This window comes from Danio rerio, chromosome 16 (assembly GCF_052040795.2).
Source record: "Danio rerio strain M-AB ecotype USA chromosome 16, GRCz13ab, whole genome shotgun sequence".
Taxonomy (NCBI): domain Eukaryota; kingdom Metazoa; phylum Chordata; class Actinopteri; order Cypriniformes; family Danionidae; genus Danio; species Danio rerio.
In genome coordinates, this window is record NC_141036.1 from 4,372,501 (window position 1) to 4,400,000 (window position 27,500).

Below are 27,500 nucleotides of genomic sequence, written 5' to 3' on the forward strand. Positions count from 1 at the left end.
TATCATGAGGTCAAGAAGTTCGTTATTTCAAATATAGACGCGCGGCTAGCACAAGCAAGAAAGCGAAACCACTCGCACTTTTAGACGAACCTTTAAAACAACAACAGGACATGGCACATTTTGTTCTTCTTGGCTTTGTAGCTGGATGTCAAGTAGACAACAAGGATTGTTTGAGCTCGGGTCGGCCATGGCTCCTTATTATATGCATATAGTATTACGCTGTAATATCTCGGCTGTGTTTTTTAAAATGGCGGTTTCTTTGTTTTCATTCTCCTGCTTGTCAATAAGCGAGTGACGTACTGTATCTCTGTAAACCAATAGCGATCAGCTGCTCCACCTTTTGGTACCCTTTTGTCATGCTAGGTATCCTTTGCAAAGGGTACCCATAAAGTGATACGGTGCGGTTCGCTTTTCAGTCCTTTTTTGACAGTGGAAACGGCCATAAAAGAGTAACAAACCGTACCGTACTACTCAGCGGAAAAAAGTACAAATTTGTTATAATTAATTACTTTTTTTAAAGCAACCTATCCAAAACTGCCTGTGAATTTGGATGCATGTGTTTAGCAGGTCTAGAGTTTGTTTTCTGATAGCTAGATTAAGTCCCTGTTGTGGGAAAAGGAGCTTTTTAACTTGAAACAGAAGATAAAGTTACAATAAAACGTCCTCCTTAAGCAAAAGAGAACTTTTTCTGGCATCTTTTTTTAGATTTTAAGGTTTTGTACATTCCTGAAAAAACTGAAGGCATCAATACATTTCCAAAGGGATTTCTACAGGCATTTAAAACCGTTTGATTGACTGATTTCTGGTTTGTTTACAGCGCCGATCTTTGCTGGCCTTCTACTGAGGTCCCCTGACAAGCAAGATATCAATGAAAAAAGAAAAGTGAAGGAGTTTTTCCAGCATTTCTTGGTCCAGACTTCCTCTGACAGAGACATTCATGAGAAATCACCTGAATAATGTTCTGCGTCATGCTGCCTTCATTATCTTAAAGCCCTTGTTTTTCCAGCGGGATCATGTTGACCGACTTTATTAGCGGTCATTTAATTCAGCGCATTTTAAACAGTTATGGAAACTAATTTGTTTTATTACACAGCAGATGAGAAACGTTTATTTAATTAAAAACTATTTGTATTTTGATGTTTGTACATACAAAAACAGCAGTTCTTTTATAATAAATCTAAACCATTATAACAGTCTCGGCCTCTGCCTTTTCCTTTCATTTTATAATCAGTTCCTCATGTTGGATGCGCCGTCATTTACAGGTTTTTATTTTGAATTATGTTTTACCACATGCCTTTAATTTTATTACATATCTATTTTACAAATATCAGACAATGTCAACCTGACAGTAATGTTTTAATAAGATTCATTCGTTTTCTTTTCGGCTTAGTCCCTTTATTAATCTGGGGTCGCCACAGCAGAACAAACCGCCAAATTATCCAGCATATGGTTTACTCAGGGCATGCCTTTCTAGCTGCAACCCTATGACTGGGAAACACCCATACACTCTTGCATTCACACACATACACTACGGCCAATTTTAGCTTACTCACTTCTCCTGTACCGCATGTGTTTGGGCTTTGAGGGAAACCGGAGCACTCAAAGGAAATCCACGCCATCACGGAGAGAACATGCAAACTCTGCACAGAAATAACGGGACTAAGCTGAATAGAAAATGAATGAATATATATATATATATATATATATATATATATATATATATATATATATATATATATATATATATATATTTATCTCAGAATTTCAACACTTTTTTTCTGATAATTGTGAGTTTATTTCTCAGAATTGCGAGGCATAAAATCTGAATTATAATGCTGGAACTCACAATTGCAATCTTTAATCCAAGATTTCTAAATTTTAGAACTTTTTCTAATTTCCTTTTTTTCCTCGAAATTGTAAGAGCATTCGTTTTTGAGCTTAAATGGTTTGTTGCAATCGGTTTCCTCAAATGGTTTGAGTTACCTTAACCTTAGTGTAGCAGTGGGCTCAAGCAGGCTATGGTCCCATGTCTCTTTTGCTCCCAGAGGACTGGTCAAATCCACACCCACCTCAAGTGTCATTGGTCACCAACTTATTATTAGACTTTTTTTGTGATATTTTATTTTTTAAAAATTAAAGAGGGGTTTGTGGCCCAAAAACTGGTTTGTTGCCTGAGGGCAATGCCATGCCATAAAGCAGGGGTCACCAATCGTGGTCCTGGAGGGCCGATGTCCCTGCAGGGTTTAGCTCCAACTTGCCTCAACACACCTGCCTGTGTGTTTCAAGTATACCTAGTAAAAGCTTGATTAGCTTGTTCAGGTGTTTTTGATTAGGGTTGGAGCTAAAATCTGCAGTACACCAGCCCTCCAGGAACAAGTTTGGTGACCACTGCCATAAAGGGTTAAACCAGATTAGCTGGTTTTAGCCGGTCAACCAGCCTGGTTTAGAGGAGTTTTGGCCATTTCCAGGCTGGTTTCAGTCATTTGATTGACCAGTCTGATTTAAGATGGAGAATAGCTGGTATGATAGAGGTAAAGTTGGTTTTCTATTGGGATATTCAGACATTCTCCGTAATAATATAATGTCAGAAAGGTATTATTTGCAAATTCTAAATAGGAAAATCATATTAGCAGCAAATGACGATCAAAGTACAATTAGAGGGTGTTAATGTTGTTTAGAAGTCATACTTGCATGCTAATTCCAATCGAATATTCAAAGTAACATGATAAACAATATAGAGACTGCTCAATGATGAATGTGCGAATATAAAACCAACTTTACCCCTTTGCTGGTTTGGGCTGGGCTCCCAGCCTGGCTAGGTTGGTCAAATAGAGGTAAAGTTGGTTTTATATTCTAAGTAGCTGAGACTAGGCTGAAAGTGGCCCAAACCCATTTAAAAGCAGGCTGGTCAACCAGCTAAAACCAGACAACCAACGCATAATAAAAGAAAATTTAGCGCAAAAAAATAGAGTATTGAGCAAAAATATAGAAATAAATGCTAATCTTATACATAAAGGTTTTTTTAATGCAAATATTTTAGTTTTTTTTGGACTTGCTTTTTAATTGCAGTTTTTTGTTTGCAAATGTAATTTTTATTTCTCAAAAATTTATTTTCCTTTTGCAGTTCTTTTTTTTTGTCAGCAAAATACATTTTTATTTCTCAAAAATTTGTTTTTGCTTTGCGATTTTTGGAGATTTGCATTTATTTATTTATTTTTATTTATTTATTTTTTGCTCAATGCTTAATTTTTTGTTTACAAAACTTTATTTTATTTTGCAAGTGTATATGGCACTAAATTGACTCCATACAGTGCGAATATAAAACTCCAGTAAAATAAGCAAAACAAAAGTGCGTAAGTATCAATATAAAGTTGGTTTTATATTGGTATATTCAGGCATTCTCCTTAAAAATATAATTTCAGAAAAGTCTTCTGTGTAAATTCTAAATAGGGAAATCATATTAGCAGCAAATGACTATTAAAGTACAACATAGTTCACAGTCAATTAGATAGTGTTGATGTTGTTTAGAAGTCATACCTGCATGCTTATTCCTATCGAATATTCAAAGTAACATGATAAACAATATAGAGACTGCTAAATGAATGAATGTGTGAATATAAACCAACTTTACCTCTATAGTATCAATGACTGTAAAAAGGTAAGTATGCTGTGAATCCATCAGTGATGCTCGGAGGAGAATCTGCTGTGGATCCTCTGAACAGATCTGAATAACTGACCTGGAGTCAGTGTGCGCTGCTGTTCATAATGGTGCCGCTGGGGAGGAATGAGGACAGGACCCGATACACAACATTACCGAGGCTTCGAGCGTCTTCATAACACTGGTAAATGCTTGACATATTTATTTTAACTCCTGCTGTTTTTGCGGTTCACACGCGTGTGGTTGTCGCTCAGACATTTCAACGGCTTGTCTTCGTTTTATTCGATTCCCACTTCAATGCTAACGGGTTAAACGTGTTAGCATACATCCACCCTGCATAACATTTCAGCGCTTAACTGTCACGTATTCACAGTGTTCGCAGTATTTAGCATTTCACCGTGATATAACGACACCTTTAGCTGCTCCTTTGTTTAAAGACAATGTAAATTGTAGCGTATAAACGGTCATTAATGGCGTGCTAATGAAGCTAACGCCTGTCATTGATGTGAACAGCTTACCAGTTTAGCCTGTTAGCATTTTGGGGGAGTATTAATACATGAACTACCACAATTATTTTATACATATATGAAAAATGTGTTGCTTAATTATTTCAGTCCTCTGGATATTGTTAATGTTGGTCGGACAGAAGCAGATGAACTAATGACTGGAGCTTCAATATACAGGTGAGCTAATCATGTAGCAGTCTTGACATGACAGTTTGTTTTCTTATACAGAACATCAGTTTTACGGTAAATAAATGCCTTTTAGGAGTGCATGTCGATTATGTATGCGTGTTTTTCGGATTTGTGGTGTGTTGGCAGTTTTTTATATGCGTGTTTACCATCATAAATATAAACATTTTTTATGCATGAATGTGATCGTCATCAATGTCAAAGTGAGCATGAAACTTCTCGAAAGTGTCCAGAATGACTGAAGGGACAGGGGCCGGATATAAAAAGCACCTTCATCAGGGCTGAAAGATATTTATGAAGGTTTTTTTGTTGTCACAATGTGTCTATCACTTTGAGACATAATGTCCTCTTTGTATCTGTCTTGTAGGATGAGAAATAGGCATTCAGAAATGCAGTGTGTCTCAAATCATGCTCACTCAGTCAGCTGCCTTCCTAGTCTGCATTTTCGAGTATAATAACCTATTTTGTTGTCTTCCTAGATAGTGTTTTGGCATTATTCTGCCATTTTGGGTGTCATGAAATGTACTAAAACATCCCAGCAAGCATTGATTTGTTTTTAAAAGATGTCTAATAGATGTCTAATAGACGTCTATACCTATTCGTCTCTAAAACAGTCTCTGTCAGTCTCTGTCAGTGAAAATCTTATAGATGTCTAAGAATAGACCAAAACTACACTAGCCATTAAATAAACAGAAATAAATAACTATTCATATAAATTCCGTCTATTTGACGACTAAATAGGGGTAGTTGGTTTTATGTTCGTTCATTTAGCAGTCTCTATATTGTTTATCATGTCACTTTGAATATTCGATCGGAATTAGCATGCAGGTATGACTTCTAAACAACATTAACTATCTAATTCACTGTAAACAATTTTGTACATTGATCGTCATTTGCTGCTAATATGATTTCCCTATTTAAAATTTGCAAAGAATACTTTTCTGACATTATATTATTAAGGAGAATGTCTGAATATCCCAATAGAAAACCAACTTTACCTCTATTCGTTTTAAGAATATTAGATGTCTATTAGATTTTCACTGACAGCCCAGGTTTAGCCTTGTTTTAGCCAAGCTCTCTATTAGATGTCTATTAAACACAGCATTGTTTGCTGGGGTAATTCATTATATTTAGTAAGGAGTCTTGATACAGTAGGTAAAATAATAATCTTGTTTATGACCTTAAAGCATGTTGTCTGAAGTGATTGTTTGCTTGCTAGGGTTTGTATATGTGTATATGTGAGAGTGAGAGATTATTTGTTGTATTTACACAGCAACAGTGGTTTCAGGTTGCAAATACACCTTTACCCTGATTGTTTGGATGGTACAGTAGTGTAAAACACAAGCCAGAACTTGTTTGCCTGCATTGTCCTAGTTTCTTGATTTTGGAATGTGATAAATGTTTTTCCAACACATTATGTAAATATTTTATATGAATATGTTATTTATTACAACTGTATTCTAGAGCTGTATGCTATAACATGCAGTTTTTATAATGATTCAGTAAGGGAAAATATTGTGTTATTATTCTTTTTGTACTGTAATAGTGTGTGTTAACAGTATATATGTATATATATATATATATATATATATATATATATATATATATATATATATATATATATACAGTTGTAAGTCAGAATTATTAGCCCCCCTGTTTATTTTTCCTCCAATTTCTGTCTAACGTTGAGAAGATTTCTTCAACATTTCTAAACATAATAGTTTGAATAACTCATTGCTAATAACTGATTTATTTAGTCTTTGCCATGATGACAGTAAATAATATTTGACTAGATATTCTTCAAGACACTTCTACACAGCTTATAGTGACATTTAAAGGCTTAATTAGGTTAACTAGGCAGGTTAGGGTAATTAGGCAAATTATTGTATAACGATGGTTTGTTCTGTAGACTATTGAATAAAATAAAGCTTAAAGGGGCTAATAATATTGACCTTAAAATGGTATTTAAAAATTTAAAACTGGTTTTATTTTAGCCGAAATAAAACAAATAAGAATTTCTCCAAAAGAAAAAATATTATCAGACATATTGTGAAAATTTCCTTGCCCTGTTCAACATAATTTGGGAAATAATTAAAAATAAAAATATCTATATATATTTCTGTCTGTCTGTCTGTCTGTCTGTCTGTCTGTCTGTCTGTCTGTCTATCTATATATATATATATATATATATATATATATATATATATATATATATATATAATATATATATATATATGGTTCTATTTTTAATATTAAATTAAGCTTTTTCTTACTATTTAGTAATCTGCTCTACATTTTGAACTGATTTAAATTGCTTGTAAAGGCAGCATTTCTAATTTTCTTTAAAGTTTGAAGATTTTCATCTGATATTTATAATTTATTTAATGTCAATTTTTGGGAATTGGGATTTATTTATCAGCTGAAAACTTATTTATTTAATAACCGAAATCTGGAATCTTATGCTTCAGATCAAAATACAAGTTTTAGTTTATTTACAGTAGGACCTTTACAGAATATCTTCATGAAACATAATCTTTACCTAAAATTAAGTTTTTGGCATAATAGAAAAATCAATAAATAAACAAATTCAATCTGTTTTTCACTGTTAATAAAATACATATGTAGAACATAAGACTAGTCTTGTGGTCCAAGGTCACATGTTTTTTTATTTAATTTTAAATTGTTATTCGTTACTAAAATATTTTTTCCTTATTTTATTTTTTTCTATCCATCCATCCATCCATCCATCCATCCATCCATCCATCCATCTACCTGACAAAAGTCTTGTCAACAAACAATAACTTCTAGTTGATCATTTGGTGTCAGAAGTGGCTTAAGTGAAAGACAAAGGCCTCTAGATAACACTTATTTGACCAAAATAAAATATGATGCCTTGATTTTTAATTATTTAATTAGGTCAGTAAGGTCTGACTCTACTTAGACAAAAGTCTTGTCACTTATAAGAAATAATGTCCAGTATAGAATATAAAGTCATACTGCAGTGGAGACCGAATGAATATTGTATCTGACTCCATCATGAGCTTGGAGGACTGCATCCATACATCTCTGACATGACTCAAATCACTGATTAATAAAGTCATCTGGAATAGCAAAGAAAGCGTTCTTGCAGGACTCCCAGAGTTCATCAAGATCCTTTGGATTCATCTTCAGTGCCTCCTTCTTCATATTACCCAGACATGTAATCTGGTGACTGGGCTGGCCAATCCTAGAGCACCTTGACCTTCTTTGCTTTCAGGAGCTTTGATGTGGAGGCTGAAGTATGAGAAGGAGCGCTATCCTGCTGGAGAATTGCCCCTCTCCTGTGGTTTGTAATGTAATGGGCAGCACAAATGTCTTGATACCTCAGGCTGTTGATGTTGCCATCCACTCTGCAGATCTCTCACACGCCCCCACACTAAATGTAACCCCAAACCTTGATTTTTCCTTCACCAAACTTGGCTGATTTCTGTGATAATCTTGGGTCCATGTGGGTTCCAGTAGGTCTTCTCCAGTATTTGTGATGATTGGGATGCAGCTCAACAGATGATTCATCTAAAAAATGGACCTTCTGCCACTTTTCCAAATGATAAACTAGAAGTGAAGTTATTATTATTGCTCTTACTATTGGCATCGACGACAAAACTTTTGTCAGTTTTTTTTATATATATATATATATATATTTTATTAATAAAAAATGTAAAAGTTTTCCTTTGTTTTTTTCCAAATTTATTGCACAATATTGTATTTTTTATTTTGCGTAGAACTCATTTCCTGTGTTGTTATTGTAAGTCAGTTTCTGATTCATTCTGATAAAATGCTGTTTTCAGTTTAACCAATTGTCATCATTTCCCAGGACGATTGTTGCCTTTAACATCTTTAAACCTATTCCAGACGCAACAAAAGCACGCACGTGGACACAAACCCAGGATTGAGCTTCTCCGTCAGGATCATGGGAGAGAATGGCCCTCTCTCGGAGACAGCCATGCTCTTTGAAGACGAGGAAGAGGATGTGGACAAACTTGGCCGAGAAGAGGAAGACGAGGACAAGATGGCAAACTTTGACAAAGACGGCAACATGATCTCGGGCCCCTCGTCCTCCTCGGGAACCGTCTACGATCGCACCACCGTTCTCATCGAGCAGGACCCGATCCGTCTGGATGAGGAAGGAGAAGAGGACGGTATGACGTTCCTGCCGGAGGGAGAGGGAGACGAGGGATCTCTGGCCTTCATGGGTGACCCTGACGGCATGTCACAGGGGTACATCCACCACACCATCTCGCCGGACCAAATCCAGTTCATCATTAACCCCGGGTCCACACCTATGCCACGAAACATCGAGGGCGCCACGCTGACATTACACTCTGAGTGCCCAGAGACCAAGCAGAGAGAGGTGAGGGCTTTTATCTTGTGTTATGCGAATTAGCTGTGTTTTTAAAAAATGCTCAGATGAATTTGCATAATGCTAGTTTCTGGTCTTCGTCAGCTGCCTTTGAGCAACGTCTGCTTTGACCCGCAGACTCTGGAGTTGTAGCTGTGAGGAGTTTGGCTTGTAATTTTTAGAGGTGTGAACCTATTCTGGTGTCTTGGTTCGGTTGCGATTATCATGCCTTCGATTTAATTCGATATCTCGGTGCTAGGGTTGTAACGGTATGAATTTTTTACGGTATTATAATCGTCTAAAACAATACCTTGGTTTGATGGTTTCGCAGTATACGGTATGTTACAAATGTTACAAAATAATAGAACAGTGAAGCAATTTTGACTTTTTTGTACAATGAACAAATATAAAAAAATAATAAAATAATAAATAATGTGTCAAAGTCCAAATAAAGTCCAAATAAACATGGTGCAAATCCTCAGTAAAAAAATAGATATAAATATTTACTATACTATAAATAGTTACATAACGAAACTAGATTTAATATGGAACATCCTTAGGTTTTATGTGCCAGCATGGATATGGTTGTCTGTGGATATGGATTTGGATATGGTTGTCTGCAATGCAGACAAACAGCCGCACCTTCATTTGCGTCTTTTGAAAACAGCAAGAGCAGCAGTTCGTCTTTGCTGTGTCACTGTTTTGTCATGTTTCTGTGCTGCTGTGCATGCAAAAGTACTTAGTATGAGAATTATTTCATGCAAAACTTTTTTTTTGCGTTTTATTTAGCTGAGCATAAATGTATGCCTATCTCTCATTCTGTGTTGTTCAAAAAGCTCGTTGGTCTACAAACAAAAGCGAAACCTATGCTTATTGGTTGTGATATAGCGAGTTTGAACCAATTTGGGCATGGAGGAGGGACAATGCATCAATGTATCATGTCTGGTTTGTCCGGAGACACAGTGACGAACGTTTCTTTGTCAAATCAGCATTGTCAAATTTTGATGACGTAACCGCACTGATTCCGAAGCCTCGGATCAAAAGTTATTAAACATTTAAGAGCAATACTTATTTTTAGCCGCGGGCGGCTGTCTCAGTCTTTAAGGGTTAAAACCGTTGATATGCAATTGTTCATGGTATGATAATCGTGCACTTTCAAATCGTGGTAGATCGTCATACCGGTATATTGTTACAACCCTACTCGGTGCATCACGGTGCATTGACGATGCTTTCCATACACAGTGTTATTTTTTGGGGGGAGGCTATAACAAGCTGTCTGTATAAACACACACACACACACACAGCATCACACGTCTTTCTTTCACACTCATTAACAAACATAGACCTCACCAAACAAACACACACACACACTTAAAGGCTGATTTATACTTCTGCGTCAAACGCCAGCGTATGCTACGGCGCTGACGCATAGCCCTTCGTTGTGACCATCGCCGATTGTTTACAAGTGTGGAGTCCCGTGAAGGAGCTCCGAATGGAAAGTTTTGTTTTGTGTTTACCTCTTAGTTAAAGTTGTTGCACGTCCGCCGGTTCCTGCCTCAAAATGAGCGAGTTTGAGCCACTTGTACATCCCGGAAGTGTTCAGGAAAAGCAAAAAAGCAGAGAAGAAACTCGACACAGAGGAACATTTACACCTCACTGCCCACTAGCGTTTCGGAAGTGTTAATGCAGACCAACAGAGACAGCGCGCAGAAGTATAAATGCACAGCCACGCGCGTTGCCTGCGCCGTGGGTTACGCCGGTCACTTGACGCAGAAGTATAAATCAGGCTTAAGCCCTCGCAATATGCGTTTAGCCGGGAAAGCTCGTGATGAGCGGAGTAAAAAAAAAAAGAAATGCTAAACTCTCTCGGCTAAACACATATTGCGAGGGCTTAAAGGGAGCAGTGGTCGTAATGTCGAGCGAAAAAAAAGAAAAAGACAGCTTTGAAACATAACCAGCTTTGTCTTTTTGTAGGAAACACACTTTAGATCTTTTTAGGGTTAGAGGTTTTTGAGTTATTGCCGCTATAACTGAATGTGTCTGGAATATCGAAAACAAAACCAACTTAACCGCGCTCATTTCTGGCGCCCCCCTGGATGTACAGTGTTTGCCTATACTGCCTATGTCACGGGCTGGCCCTGAGTTGGCTCCTCAGTGTTGTAAATACCGGCGCTCACCTCCCTCGCAACAGAGCGCGTAGGAGATAAATGACGTCAGTTCACGTCTGCATCGCGGTGCACCGAAAAAACTATTAATTTTGACATCCCTAGGAATTTTGTTCTATGAGACGTGAAAAGCAAATACTCCTTGCACTTCCGAAGGATTATGGCTTACACTCCAAAATATGCTTATGACCGTATTTTGTTGCTGCGATTTAAATATATATACATATATACATATATACAGTTGAAGTAGAGCTGCACAGTTAATCAAAAAAAAATCGCAATCTCGATTCGACCCCCTAGACCAGGGACTCCCAAACTTTTCAGCCCGCGACCCCCAAAATGACAATGCCAGTTACTTGCGACCCCCAATATCCTCGGAGGTGGTTATAATTACATAAACCTTGCATGCAATGGCGCACACATTCCAATCGACCAAAGTCTATTCTTTGTTTTATTTTTTGTATGTATGTCAGTGCTGTAAATGAGCCAGAAAGTTTAACCTGGTGTTATAAAATCAATCTGCTGCATCTGATGCTATTGCTGTGTCTTTAATATAATGTAATTACCTGAGAAGTAGCAATCCAATAGAACTAGTAACTATAAGCTACTATAGTAACTATATAGTAGTATATAGTAACCATTTTTTCTCTTCAGTAGGTTATGGATAAAATATGGTCATTCTTTTGGTTTAATAAAAATAAATAGATTTTTGGAAACCACCAGGCGACCCCCCCTTCATTGTCCTGCAACCTCTCGGGGGGTCCCGACCCCCACTTTGAAAACCACTGCCCTAGACAATCTTTATCCAGCATTTCTACAATTCTGCCAATCATATTTTCAAGTTCTGGAGAGAAGCAAAGGCGGCTGCACGAGTCTTTCATTGTTTCACATACATTGCTTAGCGACATGGACACCTCCAAATGGTGTTAAAAAAAGAATCACGTACTGTATTTATAAGGTATAATTCACCTAAAAATGTCATTTTTGTCTTCATATAATGCTGTATTCGCGGCCAGCAAATCACACGTGACTTGAGCTGCTGACCGTGAGCTGTTACCACAGAGAGGGCGGGTGCGCACTCTACTTAATGATAAGACGCGCGCACACGTCTACTTTAGTAGACAGAACCTCCATAGGCTGTGAATAACAGGTAATACAGTTGTAAATAAAATTCACAGAGTGATCATTTGAGAGCCGCGCGCGATGTATGAACAGCACTTGGCAGTGAAAATGAAACCGAAAGCATGCACATCATTCACATAATCATATTGCATTATAGAGTAATGATTACGACAAGCATTTGATATGTTTTTTCTTTCATAGCGAAAACACAGTTGTGCATGAAAATAAATGTTTACAGTGTCAGTATAACTACTCAAGCCTGTATGTTGATTTTACAAGTGAATAAAAGGGTCTAATAAGTTATCAATGACAGATTGCAAGCATATATCTCAAACATAATTCAACATCAGAATTATTATAAGTAGAATATAAATATTTATAGAAACCAGTAGACTTGCACATAATATTATTATCGTTATTTTACCATATGTTTGTGAAATAATAATAATAATAGCCTTCTCATATTAAGCTTTATTTTACATCTACAGAATCCTGAGAAAATCGTGATCTTTACTATGAGCAAAAAAATTATGATTCTCATTTTAGCCAGAATCGTGCAGCTCTAAGTCAAAGTCAGTATTTTTACTCCCCCTTTAAATTCATTCATTTTCTTAATCTTGGGTCGCCACAGCGGAATGAACCGCCAACTTATCGGCACGTTTTTGCGCAGCGGATGCCCTTCCAGCTGCAACCCATCTCTGAAAAACATCCACACACACACTCATACACTACGGACAATTTAGCCAACCCAGTTCACCTGTACCACATGTCTTTGGACTGTTGGGGAAACCGGAGTACCCGGAGGAAACCCCCGCGAACGCAGGGAGAACATGCAAACTCCACACAGAAACGCCAACTGAGCCGAGGATCGAACCAGCGGCCTTCTTGCTGTGAGGCAACAGCACTACCTACTGCGCCACTGCTTCGCCCCCTATTTATCACTATGGACCACGGCAGCTGACAGACATGCAGCACTATATGATTGTTTTGAGGATTGCATATGAAGGGGAGACGGCACCTGTAATGAAAAGAAAAGGAATCCCGCTGTTTTTATGTTTATTTCAAAGTGTTTTTATGCCTAAACAAAGCAAAAGCACAGAACAGACTTACATGGGTTAGGGTGGTTTGGCGGTATGGGTTGCGTATAGGGAGGATCGGCTCTTTAATGTTATTACCACCCTTCAGAGAAGACTAAAAATACGGGAGAAATACGGGAAAACACTTTTACAGGACCATAGAGGCATAAAACTGTAAAATACGGGAGAATCCCGGGGAAAAACGGGAGGGTTGACAGATATGGTAATAGCTTTTATAATGTTATAATGAAATTGTGTATGTAAGAAGGCTAAAGATTGAATCTCCACACTATAACTGCTCCATCTAACACATGTTTGAATGTTGGCTGTGACTGTCAGCAGTTTATTAGACTCATGCAAATCGTGGTTATTTATGAGTAAGATCATGTGGCCATTTAAATCGAGAGCGGACGTTGATTTCCTCTGGTTTTGGGAACAAATGATTACAAAACTCGCACATAATAATTGTGCCTGCTGGTGTTTCTGCAGGCAGTTCTGCACGTCCGTTTTGTTATTCACTGAAACAGGAGTAAATCGAGCACGAACAGCTCACAGAAACAGCCATTATATTATTTTATCTTTTTTTCAAGTTGAACCAAAACAAGACCTGATTAATCACTGTGTGTGTGTGTGTGTATATATTTATTTATATAGTAAATTAATTGAGTATATATGCTTTAAAATGTAAAGGTATATATTTAATAAATAAAAAATAACAATTCTCAGTCGTTGGCACTGTCGACTCACAGCAAGAAGGTGTGTGTGTGTGTGTGTGTGTGTGTGTGTGTGTGTGTGTGTGTGTGTGTGTGTGTGTGTGTGTGTGTGTGTGTGTGGGGGGGGGGGGGGGGGGGTGTTTTGCAGGACAAGGTTGAGGCTGGAAGGGCATATGCTGTGTAAAAACATATGCTGGAATAGTTGGTGGTTCGTTCCACTGTGGCGACTCCTGAAATAGAGTGACTAAGCCAAAGGAAAATGAATGAATGAAAATAACAATTCTTTTTAAATATTTATAAATATATTATTTTATGTCAATATTATTATTTGTATAATCTTTTGATTTACTCACTATTTTAAATTGCGAGGTCAATCTCTTGTATTGTTTTACATATTTAAATATCCTTGGTTACAACATTACTCAAACGGACTTCACAGCATCAGCATTTCTTTAACCCCTGCTCTTTCCTGCCCTGCGCTTCTTTATTTGAAGTTTAATCTACAATAGCTCTGTGTTCATTAAAGCATCCAGTACAAGCAACCTGTAAAGGGAACCCTTTTATGCCTTATAAAATGTAAAAAAAAAAAATAATAATAATAATAATAATAAATAAATAAAAAAACCAAAACATTGTTATTCCAGAAAAAACTACATTTACTTTGGACCTTTGACACCACCGTTGTTTTTCGATTATCGAAAACATCGGAAGAGTCTGAAGAGCGAGGAGGGATCCGGTGGTGAGAAGGGTATTTGAGGACCGGCAGGGAGACTCGTGTTTTCCGGGAGATTATCACTCGTTTGCGGGCATTATGAGTCCCGCAGATGCATAGAGACTCCCGGAACTTCCAGGAGACTTAGGATGTTTAAATATCACGTTTACCAACGATAGTGAGACGCGATCCAGCGGTACATCCTTGATAGACGTGCACTGCTCTCTGGAGCTCAGAGGAGCGCATGACAGTGTGTGGCTGTGTGTGTGTTGGTCACGTGATGTGTGTTTTCAGCGGACAGACGGCTGTTCAGAGATGCTAGGTAAAACGGTGTGGATGTGGATCATTTTCGTTCTAAAATGCCATTTTAACACTAGGGCGTATTAGTGTAAACGGGGCCTGAGTGTGTATTTTTTGCGAGCGGGTTTGCGACGAGGGTGGGGCGGAGGATCGGCGATGCTGGCTCTGCATCGTGTTGTCTATTGGCCATCGGCGATCGGTCCAACCCTACATGTGGCTAATAATTCTGACTTCAACTTTTGTATATAAGGGGTTAAATAGCATAATGGGTCTTTTTTAAAATGACGACCCCCTGACTGCAGACGTTGTTTTGTCTGCCAGTCATGCATGTTTGAGAAATCTGCTAGTTCAGTAAAAAGCCATCAGATAAGCTAGAGAAGAGGATGTGTTCAGCTCCAGGCCTGTGTTTACACGGGGCGTTCATCCCCAAAGGATCTGTCTTTCCACATGACTTCACATCACAGCTCTGGATTCAGCTTTCCTCTGCTCTTTCGGCTGGTTGCTGCTGGTCTAGTAAACTTCTCCCATCTGCGAATCTGGCAAAATCACAAGAGGCCTGTGTTTTTTGTTCTGTTTTCCTTCTACCATTCTTTCTGTCCATTAGGGTTGGGTATCGTTTGGGTTTATTTCGATACCGGTGCTAAATCGATTCTTTTAAAATGATACGGTGCCTGAACCGATAGTTTTAAGCCACAAGATTATGGTGGATGACACTAGAAAAATCTTTTATTTGACAAAATCTTAAAAAAATATATTTTAATAGAACAATATAACCTTGCTGTTAAAAAGTGTTCAATAAGGAACTATCAGTTTGCAACGTTAAGCAACATAACGAGCTGTTTTTAACATCTAAAAATCAATGGAAATGGATTTAACATGTCTCAAGCCAAAACGATTCCAATGGTCGCGTCTGCTTGTACTTTAAAGACTGAGTTATACTTCTGCGTCAAGTGCTGCCTCAAAATGGTTGTAGAGCCATGGCCATGGCCGTCACCGATGTTGACATGCACTCCTCAAAAAAATATGTAACTACACGTTGCATTGGTCAGCTTGGTAGCACTGACCGTGTAGCCGGGGCCGAGAGCCATGCAAACTCGTTGGAGTGTGTTTACAAGTGTGTAGTCCCGCGAAGAAGCTCTACATGGAAAGTTTTGTGTTAACCTTATGAACAAAGTTGTTGCAAAGTTGTCTGTGCCCCTGTAGAGCTTTATGTGTGGCAACACCCCTGAACAAGCAAGTTCACTTAGCATATCTCTTAAATATCTACAAACATATTATGGTGTTTTTGCTTTAGAAGAGTCAAACTTAAATACAGCACCTTCAAAATTTGGTTAAACACCACTAAATCTGTGCATTTTTGGGTGATCTCAGTTCATTCATTCTGCATCAGTTTTGTTGAGGGATCAGTGTTGATGACTCAGTCCATTTCACACACACACACACACACACACACACACACAGTTCAGCCTCAACATCTCCGCCAGTGCAGTGTTGCTGGCATTACCATCTCATGCCAGAAGACTTGCGTGCAGATTTATGAGTCATTATCACAGCATTGAGTCTCTAAGCCTCTATGTGATAGATTGATTGACCTGAAAGATATTATGCAACATCTGCAGTGATTTCAGGCTGCAGAGAACATGCAAAACAACAACAAAAAAAAAACATTCAAATGTTGTCATAATCTAGAATTACTCGTGTGTAATGGCGGCTGCGATGCAGAAACAGAATAATTTGGTTGCAACAAATGGCTCCAGGTGGTTTATTTGCATTACACAGACTTGCAAATCACTGCCTATTGTGCCGCACACAATAATACATGCAGAGATTTGTCTCATGATAACTTTTAAATGCTTTTCTAGGTTACTGTTTGTTTTCTTTAAGCTCTATTGTGTGTTGCACAAGCTCTTAGCATTGTATTTATGGAATGATTAATGATGCTGGATAATGCGCCAGAGCTCAGCTATTTTTTTTTCTCAGCGCCAGCTACACTGTCCGCTTTTATGCTCAAATCAGATTTTTTTTTTCTTCATGACCTTTCATAAGTGACCCATATATGATATTGCTTTGAGCAGGCAAGTCTCATTAACTGGTTTCAAGCATAATACATGGAAATAATGCAACTTTTAGTGTAATGTGTTAGCATATACAGCATTTTAAAAACATTGAGGGTAGTATTTTATTTAAATATATTTTTAAAAAACTATTTAATATATGCTTTTCTACCTCTTTACACCAGAGGTTAGTAGTGGTGTTCACTGCAGAGCCACACACAGCCACACGCCTCTCAGAGCTCCAGAAACCGAGAGCAGTGCACGTCTTTATCAATGCTTTACCTCTGGATTGCATCTCACTACAGTTGTTAGATGTGATATTCAGACATCCCAAGTCTCCTGGAAGTTCTGGGAGTCTCTGTGGATTTGCGGGACTCATAATGCCCGCAAACCAGTGATAATCTCCCGGAAATCATGAGTCTCCCTTCCACTCCTTAAATAAGTCACGCACCCTTATCACCCCCGGATCCGTCCTCGCACTTCAGACACGTCGCGCGCAGGCTATCAACTCCCCCCTCTTCATTCATTTATTCATTCATTTTCTTGTCGGCTTAGTCCCTTTATTAATCAGGGGTCGCCACAGCAGAATGAACCACCATCTTATCCAGCATATATTTTATGCAGCGGATGCTCTTCCAGGTGCAGCCCATCTCTTGGAAACATCCATACACACTCGTTCACACTCATACACTACTGACAATTTCGCCTACCCAATTCAGCTGTACCGCATGTCTTTGGACAGTGGTGGAAACCCACGCGAATGCAGGGAGAACATCCAAATTTCACACAGAAACGCCAACTGACACAGCCGAGGCTCGAACTAGTGAACTTCTTGCTGTGAGGTGACAGCACTACCTACTGCGCTATCGCGTCATGTAAAAATATCAATTGCAAACTGAAATAAATAAATGGTTTGGAATTGAATGTTTTACGAGATTATTTAAATTTTTTGTGATTTTTTTTTTTTTTTTTTTTTGCATTTAATTAAGATTTAATTTTGCAGAATCGCCCAAATTTGCAACCTTTTGTTGATTTTGCGTTAGATTCAGCGATTGCGGAGTCGCGAAAAACCAGGGGGTGTGATCAATATTTTTTAATGTTATTTAATATAGAAATCCACTATTTAGGTCACTTTTTGTAAACGCATGCCTCTGAAACTTTTGAATTCATAATGAATCCTCTTCTTTGTTTTATTTTTATGCAATAAAAGATTTTATTTTTTGTGTATTTCTGGAAATCTTTGCTTAAAGTGCAAAATGCTTTTAAGTTGAAGTCGTTTGTGACATAATAATTAATGGTGCCTTAATATGTTTTAGTAAGTTGTGCTCTTTCACATGGGCCCGTTTTACCCAAGTAATGTGTGCTGCAGAAGTGGTATCAGCAGTAAAGTGAACGCTGGCCAGCAGTGTGACAGGAAATGAGGAGTGGGTGGATTGGGAAATGTCATGAGCTGCGTTTAATGTCACATTACACACACACACACAAACCACGGGTGCCACCGTGTGAGTTACATCTCTGATCAGCGACGCGTCACCACGAGTGATGATTACCAAGAAAATGTACAGTGATAAACATCTGTCATATGCATATTTTAGATAAAGCATGTTTGTTCATTGTGAAAGTGTTGGTTTGTTGGTGCTCAGACAAAGGAAATAGTCACATTATATTTTAAGTTACATTAACTTGTATGTATGTTAGGGTTAGGCACATATGTTAGGGTTATTTGCTATATAAAATAAATGCCATAATAATTTGTGGTTCATTCCGCTGTGGTGACAATGAGTGTGTTATACATTATAAATGTATTATACCAAATGAATGCATGTACATACATATTAGTTATTCATTCGTTCATTCATTTTCCTTCCGGCTTAGTTTCTTTATTAATTAGGGGTTGCCACCGCGGAATGAACCACCAACTTATCCAGCATATGTTTTATGCAGCGGAACACCTTCCAGCTACCTATTAGTGGGAAACGTCCATACACACTTATTCACACACATACACTACGTACAATTTAGCCTACCCAATTTACCTACAGCGCATGTCTTTGAGCTGTGGGGGAAACTGGAGCAACCGGAGGAAACCTACGCGAACACTGGGAGAACATAGTAGTTAATATGACTTAAAGTGTAATGGTAAATTCTATCAAAGTAAAAATTCTGCACTAAAAAGTAAAAAAAACATGTGCAGTTTATAATAAAATGCATGGATGATGGACTTGTTCGAGCGATAAACAGAAGTGTGTAATGTTGGACACTTCAGGCACTCTAAAGATGCAGTGTTTTTTGCTTTAGTTGGCCAAATTACTATTAAGGAGATGATGATGTCGCCTCCTGGTGGTGAATGTGGTTGTATGCATGTTTGTCAATATGTAGTTTATTTATTTGACAATCACTAACTGAGTTTTTCCAGGTATTATTTGGACAAGAAGTCAGCAGAGCCATGCGATACGCAAACATGTTTAACAGTACTCGAGTTGGGATTTAATTAATAGTCTCCTAATCATAATCGTAGCTGCGCATGCTTCAAATTAAAATACAAAGTTGTTTTTAACACACATATTATGGAGAATTATTGCTTCGCAGCATCATCCATTGATATTAAAAACCTTGAAATGGAGACCTTCTCTTACTCATGAAAACAAGTTCCACACAATCATACGATTATCACAAGGAGAGGATGAAAATAATAATAAAAGCACAAATTATAGAGAAATTGTAATAATAAAGTGCTATTCAGTGGAGAAATTATTCCGATAATTAATAAATAAATCATAAAAAAATATCAAATTGTTATTGATTATATGACAGATCGAAGTTTATTGAAAGAAGAATTAAACAAATTAACGCACCACAAAAATGAATGGTGGTTTTTCTTGAAGCAACACACGCACAGAGAGAGAGAGAGAGTGGTTGCTAGATTGTGAAGCCCCAGAATTAATGCACACACCTTTTCACTTAAGGATATGTCTGATACTTCCCTGCTTGTTTGTAATTAAAGGGACCCTGATTGATTTGAATGGATAATAAGCAGTATGTGGCATTTAACGTAAACTCTCACCGCTTTTGTCTTTAAAAGTAAAGACTAAGCCTGGGATTTAATAAAGAGGGTAAATCTATTAAAGTGCCAATGGGAGTGAAGTTCTGTGGGTAATGCAACTGACAATGCAGAACACTGACACAGCAGTTTAGTCCCATAATATGCAACGTGCTCATGAAACAGCACAAATTAAACCACAGACAAGAGCTGATAGCGAAACTAAAACAGTATGCATTAATACATGCTTTTGTGTATGAAAATTACGGCTATTATTAAACCTTTGCAAAGCATGTTGCATTGTCAGTGGCAATAAACAGGAGTGGATTACAGTGACTAGAAAAAGTTTGTGAACCCTTTGATACATTTCACTGAAAGTCACAACAATTGAAAAACAGTACTAATACCACACAAATATGTTTTTCTTTTTAACACATATTTCACAGTGCAAGGTGGAAAAAGTATGCAAACCTTTGGGTTTAATAACTCCTTGACCCTCCTTTGGCAGCAATAACTTTAACCAAACATGTCCTGTAGTTGTAGATCAGACCAGCACAACAATTAAGAGGGATTTTAGACCATCGCTCTTTAGTTCAGCAGTATTTTTGGGATGCCTGGTGTGAATCGCTCTCTTGAGGTCATGCCACAGTATCTCAATCGGGTTGTGGTCGGGACTCTGTGCCACTCCAGAAGGTGTATTTTCTTCTGTTGAAGCCATTCTGTTGTTGATTTACTTCTATGCTTTGGGTTGTTGTCCTGTTGCCTCACCCATCCTCTGTTGAGCTTTGGTTGGTGGACATGTTCCTAAGTTTTCCTGCAAAATGTCTTGATAGACTTAGGAACTCATTTTTTCGTTGATAACAGCAATCCGTCCAGGCCCTGAGGCAGCAAAGCAGCCCCATATCATGATGGCTTCTCCGCCATATTTCAAGTTGAGACGAGTTTTCAAGCATAAAACCAAAACAATTCAGAATTTTAAAAGTGTTTTAGTTAAATATTTCAGTGTACACAGCATTGTGGTAGTAAGATTTCTTGATTCTCTCAATTTTGAGAGCAAATATGAATGATTTGTTTGTGGCATTATGCCACAGTATCTCAGTCGGGTTGTGGTCGGGACTCTGTCTGTGCCATTCCAGAAGTGTATTTTCTTCTGTTGAAGCCATTCTGTTGTTGATTTACTTTTATGCTTTGGGTTGTTGTCCTGTTGCATCACACATCCTCTGTTGATCTTCAGTTGACAGACAGAGGGTCCTCAGTTTTCCTGCAAAATGTCTTTATTAACGGTATCAATTTTAAATCGGAATCAATTGAAATTCATGCTCACTTTCGATTATCGAATCAAAAAATGGAATCGTCGATGCTGCCACGCCCCCATGTCACGTCAGCTTGGCTTGCCAAATGGAAAAAAGACAGGCTTGTTGAAGAGCTTTTTGAACTGCAGACGCAGGAGACCCATCGACAGAGCTTAAACCCTCTGCTCTTTCAATAAAGTCGGTGTGAAAGTATTTAGGATTTTCAGTAAGTTATGTTGACAATGTTCGTGTTGTCAAAAAAAAAAAAACAGTTTGCAAGCTCTGCTATGTATTAGGGTTGGGCCGACAGACAACACCGGCATCGCAGTCCTCCGCCCCGCTCCTGTTGCAAATCCGCTCGCGAAAAATACACACTCAGGCCCTGTTTACATCAGTAGGTCTTAGTTTTTAAATGGCATTTTAGAACGACGACGATCCACATCCACACTGGCGTTTTGCATTTCTTAGCAGCCGTCCTTCCTAACTACCACTAAAAACGCACATCACGTGACCACACACACACACACACACACACACACACAGGCTGGCACACACAGAGACGCACACACATTGTCATGCGCTCGAGATAACGGGTCCAGGCAGTTAGCGGGTCAGTAGACTGCTTCAATCTTTCACTTTCACACTTGTACTTGGTAATTTTAGCGAGCACCTCGGGTACTGTTGGTTGGTTCCTGTTGGTTGTGCACCTTTTTTACCGGTTGACAGGTGGCAATTATGTGTGTAACTTATCTTTATTCATTTACTGTATGATTTGTTTATGATTTTGCTTAATTTTTCTTTTTTAAATTGAATCGAACTGTGACTTTAGAATCGAAAATTTAATCAAATCGAGGATTTGGAGGATCGGGACATCCTTAGTCTTTATAAACTTTGGAATTCATTTTTCTGTCAGTAACAGCAATCCTTTCAGGCCCTGAGGCAGCAAAGCAGCCCCAAACCATGATGGCCCCATATATTACAGTTGGGATGGGCTTTTGATGTTGGTATGCTGTACCTTTTTTCATCACACATAGCGTTGTGTGTTCTTTCCAAATAAAAATCTATTTTGGTTTCATCTGTCCACAGAATACTTTGCCAGTATTGCTGTGCAACATAAAGTCACTTTTTTATACATTTCAAATGTGCTCCAATGAATTTTTTGACCATGACTGTATTTAAGGTGGACTAAAAACACAAATAAGCAAACTATACAGACTTTCATTTTCCTCTCTTTTTCTCCATCTCAGGTGAAGAGATACCAGTGTCTGTTCGAAGGCTGTACGCGCACCTACAGCACGGCGGGAAACCTGCGCACTCATCAGAAGACGCACCGTGGCGAATACACGTTTGTTTGCAACCAGCAAGGCTGCGGCAAAGCCTTCCTCACATCCTACAGCCTGAAGATCCACGTCCGCGTCCACACAAAGGAAAAACCCTTCGAGTGTGACGTCCAGGGCTGTGAGAAAGCCTTCAACACTCTCTACAGGTGAATATGAGCATGATATTTTACACCGACGTGGTTTGTGAGCTGCTTCTGTCCTGTGGGTTTTGTTTAATGTGTGGCTCTCACAGAAGCTCATCCTCATGTGACTGATAGCCTGAAGCTGCTAGCATCTGTTTGCTAATACAGTGTTCTTTATGAACCTACATGCAGATTTGCGTTTGTGTGCTGTTTAATCGGTCATCAAAGAGTCATGAGTCACTTTGTATTTATTATGTTGGCTTGAGAAAGCCAACGTGCTGTAATCCCATCTAATCATTATTATTTTTATTTATTCTTTTATTACTTTTATCATTATTTTTATTCTTCTTCTTTCTTCTGGGAACAAACGTATCTCCTCCTAGGGCTTTAGGAGGCCTCAAATTTGGCCTACAGATGTGTTCTACATTGTTGTTTGTTGCTTTATATTTTCCAACGAGTCAAACTTTCGGTTTTCCAAATACTGACCCAGAAAGCTTGGGAAAATCCTATTGACTTAACATGGGACCAAGTTTTGACCCATCATTACTCTGAACAAGATATTCTTAGAAACAATTGATCTTAAACAATTGAAGAGGTTGTCAAGCTGTGTAAAACTACCTATTAACCTGGGGTGTAACCGTACGTTCACACCGAAAGCGCCAAGATCGTCAATGTAGCCGAAAGTCATTTATTTTCAAAGAGAGCCGGCGAAGAGCAGCGCGACGCGTCTTCACCGGTGTTGGCGTCGAGGAGAGTTGAAATCTAGTCAACTTTATGGTAATGAGCTATGACGCGGTTCCGCGGCAACCAATCAAAATGAAGAAGTCCACCGCTTGAGAGTAGTTAAGAGAATACAGCCCTGTGAACTTTGGTTCCAACCACAAATGTTCCCAAGGGTTTGATTGTTGAGGTGGCCGTTTTTTCAGTTATTTACAATGTTTTCTTGCAGGAACATGCATTAAATAAGTTATTGGCGAGTTACTGGTGTGCATTAATGTTATAGATATTTATCTTTAAAAAAAGCGGGAATCTCACGTGACCGTACAAAACAGTAATGCTGCTTCAGGATATTTCAGACATATGGACACATTGGATAATTAAGTGGAGCAAAGCCACACCACATGCTACTCGATCTTCCATTGTTAAATGAATTTGATAAGAAGTGCGCAACATTTTCATGCTAAAAAGCATGTTTCACGCAGGAATGTAACTGATATGCTGCAACGGCCCCTTTATATATGGGACCAATGTAGCGAATTTTGACGCTCTCGCCGCCAGAGCTGAAAGCAGACAGCGTTGACACCAGGGCGGCCAGATCGACCTTGGACACTCTCACCGCTTTCATTGTGAACGCACAGTTAGTAGCCCATAGCCACAAGAGCACCCCAAACTTTCCAATTGAGTTACTATGAAGAAAGTCATTTTACAAAAACATGGAAAAATCCCGTAGACTTAACATGGAATCAATTTTTATCAACACCATCCCATTCCCCCCACTGGCTCTTCACATTCACCAACACCTAGGATGTAGCTGTGTGTGAGCTAACATAGATTATGTAAGTTGCTTTGCAAAAAAAAAAAAAAAAACAACACAAACGCGAAACGCAAAATTATAATAACCCTATAATTGGAGTTATGAAACCAAAAAAACTGTATGGAGTTTTCTTTTTCATAATACAGCAGTATCACACAAAGAGAGGGCCATTTTTCTTCATTTTCACTTTTCTTTTAGTACAAACATTGTAGTTTTTAGACGCTACAGTTTTTTTGTTTTGTTTTTACCTGTATTTTTTTTTTCCAAACAAAGGAGAAGAATATTTTTTGTGTCTCAGAGCAACACTAAAATTCTGATCAAAATAGTACTTGGATTTAGATTGAACTTTATAAAATGGATTGCGTTTAAGGTTTTAAATATAAAAAAACAGTGTAGGTGTTGGCTTGCTTTAGAACTACACTTTAGTTTCTACTTTAAAGCAACTCTATAGCAGAACAGAAGAAGTAAACAAGATTTCACAGAGCCACACCTAACAATTCACAGACACATTAACAGTTAATTACAAATAACTACATAATGGACATGAAGCATTTGAAGTTTAGGTGTATACCGGCCGGGCCACTTCAGAAACCTCAAGCAAATTTAGTGTTGGCCAGATTTGCTTCCATTTGTCTTTAATTCGAGCATGTTTATGCACATGCGTACGCATGTGTCTGTGTGCACGCAAAAAAAAAAAAAAAAATACGTTGTACGGTTGAGGATTATTGACTTTTTATTTTATGCCTAATGTCATTAAAATGTTTAAATGTGACAAACATTTAATGTCATTAAATGTTTGTCAATACTTCAATATTTATTTTCCCCCCCTAATTTATTTATAAATTATTATTATTTGTTTATTTTATTTTATTATTAACATGATTATTTATTTTTTTCTTATTCTATGTATTTATTTTTTATTTATTCACTTATTATTATATTTATTTATTTATTTATTTACTATTTTTATTTATTATTATTATTTATTTTTATTATGTTATTTGTTTATTTATTTGGAATATTATTTGTATTTATTTATTTTTATTATTTTGTTTATTCATTTTTTAAAATTGTTTTTTATTTGGTTTTACTATCATCTTTTATTTATTATAATTTTATTTATTTATTTTTATTTAATCATATCTTATTATTTTTATTTATTTTTTATTATTTACTATTATGATTATTTATTTATTACTATTATTATTTTTTAATCATTTTCTTAATTTAACAATATTCAAATAATTGTATCTCTGCTAAATATTATCCCATAACAAACCATACATCAATGGAAAGCTTATTCATTGACCTTTCATTTCTCATAAATGTCTCAAAACATTTACCCTTATGACAAGTTTTGTGGTCCAGACTTACACATATCAAGCAGAAGTGATAATCAGTCATGATGCTTGAAACAAAGGAACTTAAAGGTCTCATGAAGTGCTTTAATTTGCATTTTTATTCAATGTTTGACATAATTTTAACAAAATTAAAGAGAGGGTGGGGCATATAATAGCCCCTCCCTTGTAAAAAAAACAGCCAATAGTGTGTATTTTTATCACAGCTCTGCCAGTGAGAGTGAATGAACTTAAAGGCATCAAATGAAAAGCAAACGAGAAGCTTCTCGAAGGGGGCGGGGCATGTCAGATACTAGAGAGCATTTGATTGGTCAGAAGATTTGATCAGAAACTTAAGTATGAGGTGGTGTCAACATTTTTGATCGATTTAGGCATGTGACAAGCTGCAAGCTTTTAGATTTATATCAGTTTTATATCTTTTAAACGCAAATTTCGTCACTTGTTTAGAGCACACTAGCTTATAGAAATCCATAAAACTAACGTACTTATACTAATATATAAAAAACGTTATTTAATTTTCATGATGGGACCTTTTAAATGCGTATTTGTATGTCAGAATAATTGAATTATTAAAGCATAATGGCCCTAAATCTTACATTTCAGCAGTACCTGAAGAACTGTTCTGACTTTATGAATGATACATTATTAATTCATTCCTACTTTGAATGAAAGCATCTGCTGTTTGTGTGATTGTAAATAATCCTGTGTTTCTCTCTCATCAGACTGAAAGCACACCAGAGGCTGCACACCGGGAAGACGTTTAACTGTGAATCAGAGGGATGCACCAAGTACTTCACCACACTCAGTGACCTGAGGAAGCACATCCGCACACACACTGGCGAAAAACCCTTCCGGTGAGCCTTTCACGTTGACAGGGCTGCTATCAGAGTTTATTTAGTGAGGAAAAAGTCAGGACAGCCTATTGAAATGTATGGTTTTCTGTATTTCTATAAAAATACATTAAAAAATGTGACTGGTCTTAACATCAAATCTCAGATGAACAGCATCACATGACATCTCACACTGTGTCGATATTTATTGAACAAAAATCAAGCCAAGTTAAAAAAATCCGTGATCCAGAATCTGTACCGGCAGATTTTTGAGCCATGTCTTTCAGTCGATTTATTTCCACACTCATATGTGTGTAAATGCACAGTAATTTTATTGAATAATATGCAAATGTTTAGATAATTTATGCATTCGTTCATTTTTCTTCAGCTTAGTCCCTATATTTATCAGGGGTTACCACAGAGGAATGAACCATCAACTTATCCAGCATATGTTTTACGCAGCGGATACCCTTCCAGCTGCAACCCATCACTGGGAATCATCCATTCACACTCATTCACACACAAACACTATGGCCAGTTTATTTCATTCCCCTGTAGTGCATGTGTTTGGATTGTGAGGGAAACCGAAGCATCCGGAGGAAACCCACGCCAAGACGGGGAGAACATGAAAAAATCAGATTTTTTAATTTTATTTATTTATTTATTTTTTGGTATGTGCTGTTTTGGAAATTATTCAGTTTAATAGGGTGTCCAAATTTATTCCCGGGGCTGTATTTTCAATGTTCAACAGTGTTTAAGTGTCAGTTCACCCAAAGATGAAAATAATCTCATTTATTCTCCCTTGTGTGGTTTTAAATTTTTGAGCTTCTAACATATATAGGATATTTTGAAGAATGCTAGATGCTTGGCCCATTGACTTCCATAGTAAGAGCAAAAATGACTGTAGAAATCAGTGGATCTCAGCAACCAGCATTTAAAAAAATAATTTTGTGTTCAACGAAAGAAAGTAACTCATAGGTTTTAACTAGGGATGCACCGATATGGATTTTTTGGCCGATACCGATAACCGATAATTCTTTAGACTTGGAGGCCGATAGCCGATATGTATAGGCCGATATTTATAAATATTTAAAAATTGTATATTTATATACAG

The 27,500-nt window shown here is 37.5% G+C and overlaps 2 protein-coding genes across 8 annotated transcripts in view; both read left to right on the forward strand.

Annotated features, from left to right (window-relative positions):
* The window catches only part of inpp5b (inositol polyphosphate-5-phosphatase B), a 55,339-nt gene extending 54,146 nt beyond the window's left edge, over positions 1 to 1,193 (forward strand). For all 4 annotated transcript variants that reach the window (XM_087286442.1, XM_087286443.1, XM_087286444.1 and 1 more), the window contains one exon: positions 818 to 1,193. In XM_087286442.1, coding sequence (XP_087142568.1) covers positions 818 to 957 — 140 coding nt within the window. In that variant the 3' untranslated portion in view covers positions 958 to 1,193. The remainder of the gene's footprint in view (positions 1 to 817) is intronic.
* A 1,245-nt stretch (positions 1,194 to 2,438) lies between these two features.
* The window catches only part of mtf1 (metal-regulatory transcription factor 1), a 37,738-nt gene continuing 12,676 nt past the window's right edge, over positions 2,439 to 27,500 (forward strand). The window contains exons 1-6 of one of the 4 annotated variants that reach the window (NM_001441949.1): positions 2,439 to 2,531; positions 3,683 to 3,842; positions 4,273 to 4,341; positions 8,242 to 8,740; positions 22,450 to 22,688; positions 26,279 to 26,410. In NM_001441949.1, the coding sequence (NP_001428878.1) occupies positions 8,300 to 8,740; positions 22,450 to 22,688; positions 26,279 to 26,410 (812 nt within the window). In that variant the 5' untranslated portion in view covers positions 2,439 to 2,531; positions 3,683 to 3,842; positions 4,273 to 4,341; positions 8,242 to 8,299. Of the gene's footprint in view, positions 2,532 to 3,682; positions 3,843 to 4,272; positions 4,342 to 8,241; positions 8,741 to 22,449; positions 22,689 to 26,278; positions 26,411 to 27,500 lie in introns of those variants that run through there. The other 3 variants (NM_001441950.1, NM_001441947.1, NM_001441948.1) reach the window with 3 other exon arrangements.